This window comes from Neopelma chrysocephalum, unplaced genomic scaffold (assembly GCF_003984885.1).
Source record: "Neopelma chrysocephalum unplaced genomic scaffold, ASM398488v2 Primary Assembly neopelma1_65, whole genome shotgun sequence".
Lineage (NCBI taxonomy): Eukaryota > Metazoa > Chordata > Aves > Passeriformes > Pipridae > Neopelma > Neopelma chrysocephalum.
Window position 1 is genome coordinate 758,481 of NW_020897722.1, and position 15,223 is coordinate 773,703.

The 15,223-nt window shown below is 41.9% G+C and overlaps 1 protein-coding gene across 7 annotated transcripts in view; it reads left to right on the forward strand.

The window, feature by feature from the left end:
* CREBBP (CREB binding protein) overlaps positions 1-15,223 on the forward strand; it is a 95,511-nt gene that overhangs the window by 12,062 nt on the left and 68,226 nt on the right. For 6 of the 7 annotated variants that reach the window (XM_027683940.1, XM_027683947.1, XM_027683941.1 and 3 more), the window contains exon 2: positions 2,200-2,864. In XM_027683940.1, coding sequence (XP_027539741.1) covers positions 2,200-2,864 — 665 coding nt within the window. The remainder of the gene's footprint in view (positions 1-2,199; positions 2,865-15,223) is intronic. The other variant, XM_027683946.1, reaches the window with a different exon arrangement.

Below are 15,223 nucleotides of genomic sequence, written 5' to 3' on the forward strand. Positions count from 1 at the left end.
AGAGCCTCCCGGCATTCCAGGGTGGCAGAGCCTCCCGGCATTCCAGGCTGTGCCGCAGGGACCCGACACCCACCGGGGGCTCACCTGTGGACAAAGCGGGCTGGGCCCCGAACAGCCAATGGGTTTTTCATCAGGAGGGGTGAGGGATGGTTAAAAACAGGGAAATCTTGGAAGAAGGAAAGTAGAAGCAAAATGTACAGGGAGAGACAAACTGCAGCACGGTCAGTGTGGAGTGGTGGTGTGGGAAAGAGGAGGGCTGAAGGCTGGAAGGGAGTTGAAGGTACAGCAGGAATTTCTGTAGAAGGCAAGCTGAAAAGGTGAACTAAACACCTGAAAGGAAAGGCAGCAAGTAAGATAAATTAAAAATACTTTAATGAACCTTGCTAACGAAAATATTAGCTTGTTACTTGCCAGCTTGGAAGGGAGCAGAGGGTCTGTTCTGAGCCGGGGGTGTGTCTTGTCACAGCCAACTTTGTGCAGTCCTGGAGGGATTGTTGACTTCAGTAGGTGCTGATGGCAAGGTGTGGGCCCCCGAAGGACGTGCTGCTGTGAGCCCTCAGAACAGGCAGAGTTTAACATTTTTGCTTGTGTTTACTGTGACTTTTGATGTAACTCACTGGTCATTGTAAATCTGAACATTTTTACTTATTTTCCTTCAATTAGGTGTAATTGGCAGTTCACATGCTGATGAAACGTGTGGGATTTAAGTGTACTGAGATTTGTTGTTTTGCATCCCTGCTTTGTGATACAGGTTATGTGTTGTCTGGAGTTTGTTGTTTCTTTTCCATATACCATCTTACATCATTTTTGCAGCCTGGGTCTTCTTGTGGTTGAAGAGTGAATTAAGCTTAAAAACAATGAAGCTTTTGGGATGCCCTTCTTTAGTAAAGATCTTTTCTTTACTCTAACCTGGAAAAAATGTGGTTTGTCTGTTGCTCACTATGAGGGACAGGAGTTTGTCAGGGCTGGTTTGGGGGGCAAAATAGAAGTTTCACATATTTATGTTACAGTGGGGAGTGGTTTTAGATCACATCCCTGGACTGGAAAAATCTTCTGAGATGAGCTGTATGTCTGAACAGCTACTCTGGTGAACTGTGGCTGGCCTGTGTAGATGTTTATTAGTATTGCTTGTGCTTGTCTTTATATCTTCAAATATATAACTTTTTTATTTTTACATGGAAGTACCTATATACAGTGAAGTAACTTTCTATTTTTTAGTTACATGCCAAAATAACCTTGTTGCACAGATGCTGCTTACGATGTGCAAAAAAATATTTTAGTGAACCTGAGTTACTCCTTAAAGGAGGAAAAAAAGAGCCCCACCACTTTTTTATTAGTCTGGGTGTTCCAGCCAGGCAGAGCTGTTCCTTCAAGTGGCTCAATGAAGATTTGATTGATTTATTTTGCTCATCTGGAGAGTGTGTGGATTACCTCTGTCAATACTGGGCATGATAAATGAGGGCTGGGCACTTACAAAGCAATTTGAATTATTTGAGCCGTTCAGGAATCAAGCAGTGGCTTGATTCAAGAGGCATTACAAGGAGGAAATGCTGAGTGCATTTTGGGATCTTCTGAAGTAGTGGATCGTGGTAGAAATCAATGAGCAGAAAGTGATCTTAAGCGTGTTCCTGTGTGAGGCTGGGATCAAACTGCTGAAGGAGTGGTGGTTGTGTTTTGGTGAGGCTTTGAAGCAGAGCTGGAAGATGTTCTTTGGCCATGTGCACACATGAATGACAGGGTTGAGGGAGGATTGCTGGGTGAAATTCAGTGGTTTGGGATTACAGAGGAGGTCGGAAGAGGTGACGTAATGGCTCTTTTGGGAGAGCAAATCAATAGGAAAAAACTCTTGTTTTTTCTGCTGTCATCTTTCAGCCAAAACAAGGGGAATTAGGAGTTAAGATTAGATCATTGTATTCTTGCCACCTTAGTTTTCTTAAGCTTTGTTTTGTCAAGTCTTGCCAAAAAACCTGTTTGTTGGCCAGTGCTCTTTCTTCCCTGTATGGTTGTGTGTGTACCAACAACTGCTCTGAAAGGCTCTGGAGTTCTGGGACCCTCACTCGCTTCCTGGCAACTTGAGTCGTGGGTAAAGAGGTACCTGAATGCCTGTCATTGTTAGCACTGGTACAAAGTAGTGAAGATAAGTATTTTAGCTACTTGTTTGTCATGTTTTCTCACTCATGTTTCTGTTTTAACTTGTAGATTTCGGATCTTTGTTTGACTTGGAAAATGATCTTCCTGATGAGCTGATCCCCAATGGCGAGTTGGGCCTTTTAAACAGCGGTGGGAACCTCGTTCCAGATGCGGCTTCCAAACACAAACAACTTTCTGAACTCCTAAGGGGAAGCCCCGTGCAGCAGGGAGTTGGTGGACAAGTGCAAGGGCAGCCGAACAGTGCGACCATCGGGAACCTGGGTGCGATGGGGAAGAGCCCTCTGAACCCGGGAGACTCGTCTGCTCCGGGCCTGGCCAAGCAGGCAGCCAGCACCTCTGGACCTACCACTCCTGCCTCCCAAACCCTGAACTCTCAAGCACAAAAACAAGTGGGGATGGTGACGAGCAGCCCTGCAACATCACAGACTGGACCTGGGATATGTATGAATACTAATTTCAGTCAGACACACCAGAGCCTTCTCAACAGTAATTCTGGTCACACTTTAATGAATCAGCCTCAGCAAGGACAAGGGCAGGTAATGAATGGATCTCTTGGGGCAGCTGGAAGAGGAAGGGGAGCAGGAATGCAATATTCTGCCCCTGCCATGCAGGGGAATGCAGGCAGTGTGCTGGCAGAGACTTTAACCCAAGTATCTCCACAGATGGCTGGGCACACCGGGCTGAACGCAGCACAGACAGGAGCAATGACTAAAGTATGTACATGCCATTTAATATATTCTATTTATTGCACTTGTTTTTTCTCCATACAGGTGTTTAGGAAACGTAGTAGACCCTTTTCTGGAACAGAACTAAAGGATGTGCTTTTTTGAGACTGTAGCTATCAGTCTCAGTCACCAGTGATATGGTGAAAGCAAGATAATTGAAGCAGTACTGCTCATGTAATCAGAAATGAAAGCACTCGTTGAAAAAGACATCCTTGAAGTTAGAAGTTGGAGAGTATCTTAACAGGGTGAATTAGAAAAGAGCAGTGTAATCCTGCAGAAAGGGAGCAGCAGATGATTTCTGGTGTGCAGGATCTCAATTTAGCTGCCAGACAACAGCATCTTCTAAAGCAGTGTGAGCATTGTGAGAAACACTTGTGGATTGAAGGGAGAGGTGTAGCAATTGCTCCTCTTGTCAAGGACCACTGTCAGCAGCTGTGCAGCAAATGTTTTTTAAATATGGAGGAACTGATCTGGAAACATCAGATTTCATGTGGATTGGCAAACTAATGCAAACTTGGGAAGGGCAGAAGTCTAATTCGGTGGCCATTGCTTAGAGCAGTGTTTTGACTGCTGTTCCTCCTGCCTTGTGTCTTATCTCTTGTCTGGGTTGCTTTGGTACAGTTCCTTCTTGAAATGTTGATGGCAAACCCACCACATTCTAATATGTAGAAAAAGATTAAAAATTTACCTCTGATCTTTTTTCTTTTCCTACATCACTACCTGTTATTACTGGAAATTATTAACATGTTAATGTTAATTCATTGATGTGTTAGGAAATGTGGAAAAAATTGTGTTGCTTGACATGGGAGTGTGTGTCCTGAAGAGGTGTTGACATCACTGTAGAGTTCTGCACAGTTAATCTTTATTTTTTTCAAATAAAAAACATAAAAAGCATTCTCTCTGCAGTGAAGGAGCCCCCTTTGCTTAAGGAAGAGGTGCTTGTGGTCTCTCTGAAGGTCAGAGCATCTGAAAGTGGATGTAGCTGTCTCCAGCCTCCAAAACAGCTAATTTTGCTGGGTGGAGCAGATTGATCTGCACAGAAAGAGAGTCAGCTTATTTGTTTTTCTTTGAAATTTGTGAGGAGAGTGACAAATTCTGATTGTGTGGCTTATTTCTATAAACTTACAGAAATCTAAGTTCTTGGGAGTAGACTTTTCCGAGCCACTGCACTGCTTTGTGGTGGAACTACTGATTTTCTGTGTGAAGCAACTCAAGTAGAATTAGCCCAAAGCAAAAGGACTTGCTTAAGGTCCTCATGTGACAGAGTCTGTCTGAGCCTGGTGGAAAAGGTTCTGTGAGGTCCTGATGTATTTTAAACAAACCCACTCTGGTAGGGATCGGGCCAACACTCAGACAAATTCCATATTTGAAGGACTTCAGGCTCAGCCTGATTCCAGCTGCAAATGGATTCACCAGCTCAGGGGGTTAACCAAGACTTTCTCAGTTAACATATGTTCAAGAAGCAAAGTAAAGTTAGTTTGAACAAGGAATACATTGGAAAAGAATAGTGAAAGGGTGATAAAATGATGGTGCTGTGAAGCTGCACTTAAGAGAAAACGATTTTAAAAACTTGGCCAACTTACCAAAAATAGGAAGACTGGTGTTTTCCAGGGCTCCATCTCTTGCTGAACAAGATGAAGCTTAAAAACATTGTGTTTCCTTAGGCAAGTTTTACTTTATTCACATCTAACTTTCTCTTAGTAAGAGAGCAGGTGAGCTCAGTCTTCTTACACAAAGATTTAGGGGTTCCATTTTGGAACAAACACTCGCTCCCTGAATTTTCTTCTGCCAAGCAGCAGCTTTCTCTGTTTTTGCCATTTTCCTTAGTAAGCATTTGAGGATTGGTACCCTCTTCCAGTTTCTTCCCATCCCCCAGTTTATTGTCCTAATAGGATTATCAACCATGATTGTGTGTTTAGCTTTTTCTCACTGATGCTCCAGTTGTGAGGAAAGCTTTTAAGAAAAGCACTTCAGTGAGTTTGTCTGTTCTTCTGAAACTGAAATTTCTGCTGGAGGAGAATGTGGGTTGGTTTGTTTTTTCACCTCCTGTTCCCTGGTGTTTACCACTTAATGTGTACAGCTTAAAAGATTTGAAAGGCTGTAATAAAAGTGGTGAGAGAGCTGATCTGCCTAATAGTGAACGTGCCCAACTTGACTCAAGGGCTTAAAATGTAGCTGCCATCGTGCTTGAAAAACTGTAGCAAGGCTGGAAGGAAACTCTCTAGGTTGTGACTGTAGCAATATCCTAAGGGAAGGAAAGAGGTGTGAAATACAAATGCAGAAAAAAAATTTAAAAGCACTTCTAAAACCAAAATTTTCTCATTACATTTAGAATAAGTGATGTGCATCACTGATTAACCTCACCCAAGTATCAAGTACAGCTCAATGGCCCATTTTTCTCAATTCAGTGTGTTTATATGTAATGTGTGGGACTCATTGACCCTTCATGGTTTGGGACCAGTTTTGTTGGACAGGACCTTGTTCTGTGGTGGTTCTAATTCTTTTTTGTAACAGACTAATCAAGGAAAGTCCATTGCTGTTTCTGGCTTTCTTCCTTGTGATATGTTTTTGTAAGCATTCTTTCTAGTGAGAGAAAAAGAAGAAAAATATCCAGAATCTGATCACTGCACCTGCTCTCAGAAGTAACTGGGATTCATTTCATCTGGGTCATCATGAGCCTATATTGTTAATTTTGGGCTGGACTTGCCATTGTAAGGCAGAACTGAGGATGGTAACTGAAACTCATGAGCCCAAGGTGGGGATAAACCTTGCCCCTAACCTGAAAAAGGGAGTGGAAAATAACCAGTTCCCAATGTCATGGGGCCAGAAGGTGCTGCCATCATGACAAATGTCTTGGAGAGATTAAAGTAAAATACTTGCTCAATCTGTAGAGGTGTGAGCAAAGGATTTAGTAGACTTTATATGATCCTCCCAGAGATTGATGACTTTATGCTACTGAGATCACCTGGAAACCTCTGAGGAACCTTCTCTTTCGTGCTGCTGTGAATATTTCTGCTCTCTTCACTGCCAGACTTCTTTCCTGTAACAATTTTGCTTGCAACTGTGGAGTTGTGGCCCTATTTTCTTGGATGACACTACAAGGATAGTTTTCGTTTGACTGGGTTGAAGTCCTTGAAGAAATCAGCTTTAAAGAGCAAAAGGAATCTTCCTTGGATGATTATCACTTGATGGGGGCAGAGGAACAGATCATCTTGTCACAGTCATTTCCAGTAGTAATGAATTGTCCTTTTGTGTTGGAGCATGCTTTTGTTAAGTCCATTAAGTCCAGAAAATGTGTTCAAACCATCTAGAGAATCTTGTCAGGATTGTTTTAAGATTGTTGGCTGTCCAACATGACAAGCAGCAGCAAAGCTAAGCAGATGGTCATTGCTTCCATAGGAATGAGCACTCCATTGGAAGTGCTTGGCCTAATACTCTCCTGCTGCTGTGGGAGCTCTTCTTTTCCAAGGGAGGGATTTGAAGCCTTCCTATTGTTCATTGTGGCTGGCAAGAGCTCGAAGTTGTGTTCCTGTAGCTGAGCTGTTGGATAGTCTCTTGCTGAGGTGCATTCCCCTTGTCCTAGTACTGCTATCAAAGCCTGTGGAAAGCCAGAAGAAAACATTGGAAAGTTCCTCTTTATTTTGTCTGGTTCTCAGACTTCCTTTGTGCACTCTGTTAAGAGTTCTGGACAGTGATTCACCTAATTGGTAGTTCTGCTCTTTCCCTTGAGAAGTAGTGAAGTCCCATTCAGATGAGGGGGCTCTCTCTCCATGTATTTCCAAGCTGTAATGCTCCTTATACAGTTCTGTGAAAGGAATCACCTTTTCTGCAGTAACCTCAGAGCTGTAGCAGTCCAATAAGGATGTGCTGGTACCCAGCAGCAGGAACTTAGGGAAAAATCCTGCAGCTGTGTGTGGCCATTGCTGTTGAACTGCAGCGAAGCCATTGCTTGCTGGGGGCTTGTTTCAAAGTGTTTTTCTTTATAGAGCTAATGAACCTACCTCAAGTTCACTTTTCTTTCTGAAAGGTGCAGTTTAATCAAATGTTATTGGGTTCTGTATGCCCCAGAAAAAGATTAAATCGTTTGGTCAGATCTTAGTCTGAATCTATAAACAGATCAGGAGAGAATGGTTGTTTATTTTCATACCAGGTTATGAGGGTTACAGCATGATCACTTGGTTGTTTGGGGGGTTTTTTGGGGATGCCCTTTGAAGGTTGTACATTTTGAGTAACCTTATTGAAAATTCTGAAGGAAAATATTTTTATTGATATAAACTAGAACCTACCTGGCAGGGAGAGACTGATAGAAAAGCTTATCTGGCTGACAGATCTTCCAGTGTAGTATTTCAGGAGGTGATCTGGGAGCAGTGAGTTTAGACACAGAGTTCAAGTGCTCTTTGCAAGTGGTGAGTTCTGTTACCTGTGTGTATCTATTTAAGCCTCACTGGAAGTTGGTACCAGTAGTAGGATTGACATCCAATATCTGAACAGGTTCAAAACAGTCACTAACGTGGGAAAACCAGAACTGTTCTGCTGGATTTTTGCCTGTGAGTTCAGAAGATTTTTTTCTCTAAACTATATTGGCCTAATTTGTTTGAACAGTGCATGTTTTCAACTCAGTTTTAGTCAAAATAGCCACATGGCAGTGGCACGTTGCAGTAGGAGAAGGTTCAGATTAGAGAGGAGGAGGAACTCTTACCAGAAGTGAACTTCAGAAAGCAGTAAGACCATTTTTTAGTTCTCCCAAGAGAATAACCAGTTGTCTCATGTTCTTTTTTTACTATTGAGCTATAAAAGGAGTGCATTCTGTTATTGTTGTTTTGAGGCTTAGTGTCTGTATAATACACGTGCTTTGGACAAGCACATTCAGTTGTTCACTGAGTGGTGTTTTGGTGTTGGGTATTAATCTTGAATCAATTTAATAAGATAATTAACTTTGTGTTTAAGAGGAAGACTTACATGGTGTATGTAGTTCCGTTACTTGTCTCGGTGCTGTGAGGAATCCGTGGTAAGGAAAATGTGTGATGAGAGATAACGAACCAAACTATTTATTTAAACAGATCCCCCAGTACAGATGGGGGGATCAGGTCTGAGTACCAGATTTAGACACGCTTGCTGGTTGTGAATTAAGTCAGCTGAAGATGTTCTCATTCCTCTGCAGCTCTGTGTGTTTTAGCAAACTGCTGGTGCAGTTTGTTTCTCTGGTGACTCTCAATCTGTCTGAATCTGCCTGAATTATTTTAACATGACTTGCAGTTAATTTGCTTCTCATCCACGGAGTTGTCCATGCAGGGCTGCCAAGCTGCCTGTCTCCTAGCAGACCATGCCTCTGGCAAACAGGGGCAGGCAGTCCAAGGCATATTCCAAACTGTGCTGCTTCCCACTTCCAGGGGACTCTTAATAACGGTACAGACTTGACCGTGGTCGCTCAGCTCTGTGTTGAATAACAAGCACCGGAACAGGGTTTTTTGCTGAGGAGAGACATATGTGCTTTCACAATAACACAAACAGAAGAAGGATATGAATACAGAGAAACACACAACAGCAGAACTCACTGACTCGTAGTAAAATGAAAGTCTCCGAGGCAGTTTTGTTTTGAAACATGACCGTGCAAAGTGCTGCTCCGCAGATGAGTTTGCTGATACGCTGAGGAGATTTGGTGACTTAAAAAGCTCACTTACCACAACTATTACTGCTGGCACCTGAAATGGAGTTGTTGTTTCCTATTTCTAGTACAGAGTTAAGCCTCGTTTGCAGTTGTGCAATGTCACTGCAGATCTTCGCAGCGATAGTCGCTTGGCTCGTGCAGGTACCGAGGTTCACTTTGGCTCCGGGGCTGCAAGAAACACAACACTCAGACTGAGTGGGGACAAACCACAGCCTGGTTTCCTCTCCTGCTTCAAACCCGGGCAGTTAAAAAGCCTCTCTGTGAACTGGGTTATCATCCAGCTGACAAAAACGACATATTATGGGATCTTTTCAGAGTGGAATTGTGCCGTTGTCTTTGGCTGGGGTAGCACGGCACAAACATTAAGGATTTTGTCATTAACCATAAATTGTATTATTGCAGTCTTGTTAATTCTTCAGTTTTTGTTGCTGGAATGGGGATTATTCCTAAGAAGTGTATCTGAAAGAAGGTTTTGGAAGTGAAACTAAGAGATCTGCCCGTTCTTTCAGAAGCCACAGGTTAAAAGCGAGGTTTACAGTGTTGTTTCAGGTTTATCAAAATAACAGAAACTTCCAAGTTCTCACTGACTGAAATGACCTCTTTCTAATTTTTGGACTGCTTTCACGTACCTTCCTGCTGCTGTTCATAGTTTGGTGTTTTTAATACGCAGGTAAAAAATGACTCAGATGTTGAGAGGGAGGAAAAGCTGCCAACTGAAACGTCGGTGTGTAGAAGTTACGAAATGCCTGGTTACTTCAGTCAGAAGGAAATGTCTTTGTCATAGTAATTTTCTTAATAGACTCTAGTCATGCATGTAGATATGATTTCACAGGAGCCTTTCTGATGACAGGACCTTTTAGCAGGTCTCAAAACTTACCCTTACTTAAAAGATAAATTTAATGTTTGTACTTACAGTGAGCTGTGATTTTATTGGGGATCCTGTGATTGGAAGGACATACAGAAATGTATCAAAGCAGGTGATATTAAGGTCTGAAAATTAAATGCTGGTGGTCTGTTTGCTTAGAAAAAAGGTAATGCAGGAAACTTGAAAAATTACGTAGAGCTTGATAAACTGTGTCAGCCTCCCTGAGAAATGGATCAGGAGTGGAAGCAGTGAAAGGAGACCATTCCACAAGTGAAAAACACTTTGAAGGAAATGGGACACTTCAACCATCAGGCAGAAAATAACATCATGTTGGAAAGTTGCACTTTGGAATTTTGAAATTCCCTCACTTCCGTAGGGGGCTAAAATTTCAGTCCAAGAGGTTACACAGAGCACACCCACATCTACTTCATAGTGGGCAGGTTATTCATCTTGATTGATTTTTAAACTAGAAAAGGTTTTTTAATACATAGTTTCCCCCACTTCTCAAAATGTAATCCTGAATTCTTATTGCCACAGCTGCTAGTTTACTCTGCAGGGCTGAGTATAAGGAATGGCAAAATATAATGGCATCTTTCTTTCTTCTTGTGGATGTTTGGAGGAAATACCTGTTGGTTTTTGTTTGGAAGCTGAAGTCTGGTTGTGTGTGACATCAGTAGACAGTTTGCTGTAACTGTGCTCGTTTCTCCTCCTCATCCTCCTCCTTCTGCTACTACAATGAAGAGTATTTTTATTTACCCCAGAAATTACTGTGGCTGTGAAGGGAAGTTGACACACTAAGCTTATTGCTTGTGTTTTAACTGTTTGTATGTCACCCATGCAGTGGGTTTAATTCTAAGGCCAGAAATACTTTGCAGAACTGAGATTTAGATGAATGAGGACTTGAGGTGATTGTTGAACTCCTGGTGCTACAAAAACTGTGTGTAAGTAACACCTGGAAATGTCTGTGCTTACGAGTTCTGAAGATGCTCAAGCCCCAAAGTGACGCTTTTGTTCTTTGGTATCTGTATGTCCACATCTGCTTTAGGTTTGGGAAACAAACATTTTTAGAATGAATCATAATGAAAATACAGCACCTTAAATATAGGGACATCTTTGCCAAAAAACCTATGAAATATATTTCTAAAAGATAATAGTAAATAGATTATTTAGCAGTCTGAGATGCTGCTGTTTTGGGTGGTGGAAGGGTTTTGAGTTCTCAGAGTGACAGCAGCATTTTGCTGTCCTGGCTGCATGGCTGCTCTTTTAAGGGGATTTTTGGAAACAAACACAAAACAAGTGCCCTTTGAAACTTTTGGCAAACTGACTTAATTAAATAACTGCTTTTAGGGTGGGAGGGTCTTCGTACCCTGGAAATGGACAAGTGTTGGAACACCATGGGTCAAAAATGGGATTTCACTCTGGAATGAGCTGTTGTTGCTTCCCTAGTCTGATATGGGGCATCTTGGGTTAAAAAGTACATTTCTGGATGATCCTGTGTGCAGTTGCTGTCAGCGAGGAGTGTGTGCACAAGCCTGGTTTGTTTGCACTGCTCAATTTTAATCATGTGTTTAAGGACAACCATCAGATCTTACCTTGTCTAAAAACCTCTTGATAGTTTCATGGGAATTGTTAAATCTTCAAGGAGAGCACCTTTTATAGAAGGACTGGAAATGTCACAGTAGCTCTTGAAGTCAGTGTGGTGTTTCAAAACAAACATATTTGGCTCTTAAAGATATTTAGAAATTATTTTAACGGCGTAAATTATTTATAGTTACGTTTCTCCACAGTTACTGTTAATGTCAGGCTGTGATATTTGTGCTAAGTGGTTGTTTTGAGTAAGCACTATTGATTTTTGTTTCTTTTAATGCATTTAATGTAACCTGTAGTGCGAGTTTGTTTCTTGTCTTATTTGATTTTCCTCCTGGCTCTGGATTGAATAGTTACTTCTTTTAGAGGCACAGTCTCTCCCTTCAGTGTTCCTGCTTTTCCTTTAGGATTCACGTCTCTCAAGGAGAGTATACATTGTAAAGCAATGACACAGAATAGCTCTTTTCATTATATTTTTGAGATACTTTTCCAGTTGCTCTCACTCCGCAGAGCTATGATTGCCTTTCCCCTCCCTGTGGAATATCACATCACAGGGACTGCTGGATAATGTATCCTTGGCCAGCTTCTGGGAGATAAATGGGGAAAGAATCTCTTAAATAGCGCTGCTGCTTTTTCTTACCAAAACAGCTTATTCCTTATAATACTAAATTTTTGGAGCATGACGTGCTCTCCTTTTACTTGGCTGTCTCCAGCCAGCTATAGGCACTCCTGAATTGCTGAGGTGCTGCCAGACACAGCTGTCAATGCTTTTGGGGCCTTTTGGGTACTTTTTGAAATGCTCATATCCAATATCAGGAAATAAAGGAAGGAGCATGGACACAGTTTGAATTTCCTGTTGATTTAGAAGCTTGCATTTATAGAATTCCAGACTGGTTTGAGTTGGAAGGGACCTTAAAGCTCATCTCATTCCAGCCCCTGCCATGAGCAGGGACACCTTCCACTAGCCCAGGTTGCTCCAAGCCCCGTCCAACCTGGCCTTGGGCACTTCCAGGGATGGGGCAGCCACAGCTTCTCTGGGCAACCTGTGCCAGGGCCTCCCCACCCTCACAGCCAGGAATTCCTTCCCAATATCCCGTCTAACCCTGCCCTGTGGCAGTGGGAAGCCATTGCCCCTTGTCTAATTCCTAAACTTGTTTTTCATTTGGCTTAATGATGATGAGGTATAGGAACTGGGGGAGGACAGGGATACTCAGTTGAGAACCTGTTTTATAAAATTCTACTTTTGTGTGACTATAACATGGTCTAGTTCACACTGAGGCATTTTCTAGAAGTAACTCATAAAAGATTTTGGCCTGTGAATATACAATCAAATGTCTGTCGAGGTGTATCTTCACTGAATTTCAGTCTTTCAGAATCCTCTCAAGTGTTGTTGAATTACCCTTTGTGTCCAAACCAGAATTTCTTGATGAAACAAATCTTCAAAACATCTTTAGTTGATTTTGTGGTTCTGGTTAAGTTTCTATTCCTGTGTACCAAGAATAGTTCTTGTTTATCTGAAGAAAGCCACTTGTTCTGCTTGGCACTCATAAAAGCTCTTGAAGCAATTGGAATACATTGATCAATTGTGGCTAATTATCCATTAGAGCTTTGAAGTTGTTATTTGCAGAGGTGACACTCGTTACAGAGTAAATCTTCTGAGCTTTGTTCTTTATTCATAAGTACAACAGTGCTGCTGAGTGCTGGAGTTGTAGAATATTCCATTGTGTTTGTACTCAGGCTTTTGCAGAATTTTGGAGACATTTTCTTTCTCCAGGCATCTATACAGTGCAAGCACATGATTATTTCATTTTCTTTTCCTGGAAAAGGTTGGTTTCTAGTTAAATGTATTAAGAGTTTGTTCTCTATGTATTTCAGTGTTTAAGTATAAAAAATCCAGTCATTTGTAAAGAGCGTTTTCCCATGAAATTTTGTCTTTTGTATTTCAATAATTATGGGGAAACATTTGTTCATTTATGTAATGGTCTTGGAATACTTAAGTTTGTCTTTGACCTCTGTGAAATGCTTGGAAGAGAATTTCAAATCTTATTACAACTGGTCATAAAACACCTGTCTTCCTCTTAATGGGATTTTTAAAATTTTATTTTTCATTTTACCTCATCTTTCATAATAAAGGACGAAGTAAATTAGTTATTCCTGGGCATTTGAGTATTCTTCTGAGTTAGCTTACTACTGAAGAACAGGACAATAATTGCTTCATGGGTTTGTTGGGGCTTTGGTTATAGAAATTAGACTAAAGAGGAGGAGAGAGAGTGGAGACTTGGAGTGCAGGCTCGGCTTCCTCTGAACGCTGGGAGCCAGATCATAATTTAATTCTCAGAACTGATTCTTGAAATGTTACTTTTTTTAAGACATTCTTGTTACTGACTTTAAAAGTGAGTATTTTTAACTGAGTATTTTGTCAAACTGCCAAACCTGCAGGTTGGTTTAGGTGAGCTCTCACCTCAGCTCAGATACCAGCATTGCCCCCATTCTTGCATTGAACCTGAACTCACTTTTTTTTTTTTTTTTTTTTTTTTGGTACCACCACTGGCTTTCTGCCATAAAATGATTAATCTTTTCCTTGCCTCTCCATCTGTCCCTCTGGCATATACATTCCAAGCGCCGTGGTGACTTTCTCTTGGAACACGTTACTATAGGATGAAATAGTAATTAGTGGAGACTTACTTTTTTTTGTCAGTAAACAGATGCAAGATGATGCCAGCGTAGTAAAGAAAGCCTGTCTGCCCCCTTCACAAACCAGCCTGAATTCCTAATGGACCCATCTCTTACGCTTCTCCGTGGCTGGGGAGGTGGACCTTGCTTCCTGCTGGAGAGTTGTGCTTCATTCCAGAGGGAGATAAGAGGCCAAAGAGTGAAGTCCTTGGCTGCAAAACTGCTCTTTGGTCCCGAGCTTGGGAGTCGTGGCAGCAGCACAAGGCACGGAGCAGGGGGTGACTCCAGGGGGTTGATGCCAGATCGTAGGAGCTCTGGAACTCGTGTTAAACTCACCTGAGACCTGACAGTGAAGTGGTGCAGATGGCACAGGTCCCTGTCTCATTGAGTTACCGCTCTGGAAAGCAGAAATAAGCCTTTCTGTCCTCTTTCACTGTCACTAACAGCCTGAAGAGCAGCTGAGTTATCTGTCAGTCTGAATTTCTAAGGTCCTCTTTCATTCACAGTACTTAGTGTACTTCAGTTGTAACTTCTGAGCACCTCAGACACCCTGATTTCCTTGTCTTGAGAGAGAGAGGAAAGCGCCAAAGAAGGAAGTTAAAATTATTTAAGCCAAGCAAGGTGATGTGCTGCTTGTTAGCAAAAACATTTCAATGGATGGGAAGAGAGAAAGAGGGAACAAAATGCTGAGCTCTTTAACCAAGTTACATGTTGAAAGCCCAAGTTTGAGGTAGGTGTGGTAATTCAATGACAAATGATTAGAAGGGTTAATCTAATAATGGATGTTAAGGGCTGGTTTTGTTGAGGCCCATTAAGAGGGAAGTAAAGGGAACATGGCATGTCCTGAAGTTCTGAATCATCCCTGTCCTGAAGCTTGGATCTGTGGGTCATAGTGGGAAGTGCAGAATTCCCATTTCATGCCAGCTTGCTCTATTTTACAGAAGAAAAAGAGAGAGAGAGATAGAGAGTAGAAAAGTGTCCCTGACATCTCAGTGGTGTAACTGGGGATTTTGGATGATGCTGAGTAGCTGAGGGGTTACTCAGGGTCGGAGTGTTTGTGCCCATCTGCTCTGTCAGCCTAAAGGTGTTGATTCTGTGCAACCCTGAAGTTCCAGCTGAGGCGTTTAGGAAACAGCAGCAGAGTTTAAAGCAGCTCTTGCAAGGTGGAAGCAGTTAGTGTGTCCTCAGCACTTACATGTTATATCACCCTGGCTTGTTTCATTTGTTCAACACTGGAAGAAGTGTTGGAGAAAGCAGGGGGAACGTCCTTCCTTGCAAATCCAGGGATTTAGAAGAAAGGAGTCATGAGTGGAAGAAGTGTTTTACTAGAGCAATTTACACTGCTGAACAGCCAAGCTCTCACGTATGTGACTCTTCAACACTGCTATTAGTTTGTGAAGATCTGGCCTCTTATCAAAAGAGATCAGATCTAAAATGCCTCTGCTCTCTTTTCTTTAATTATGACATGCATGTTCTGTTCTCTGAAATAATTTAAATTATTAATCCAGGGCTTACAGTTAAATTGATTTTTAGCTTTTATACCATAGACTAAAC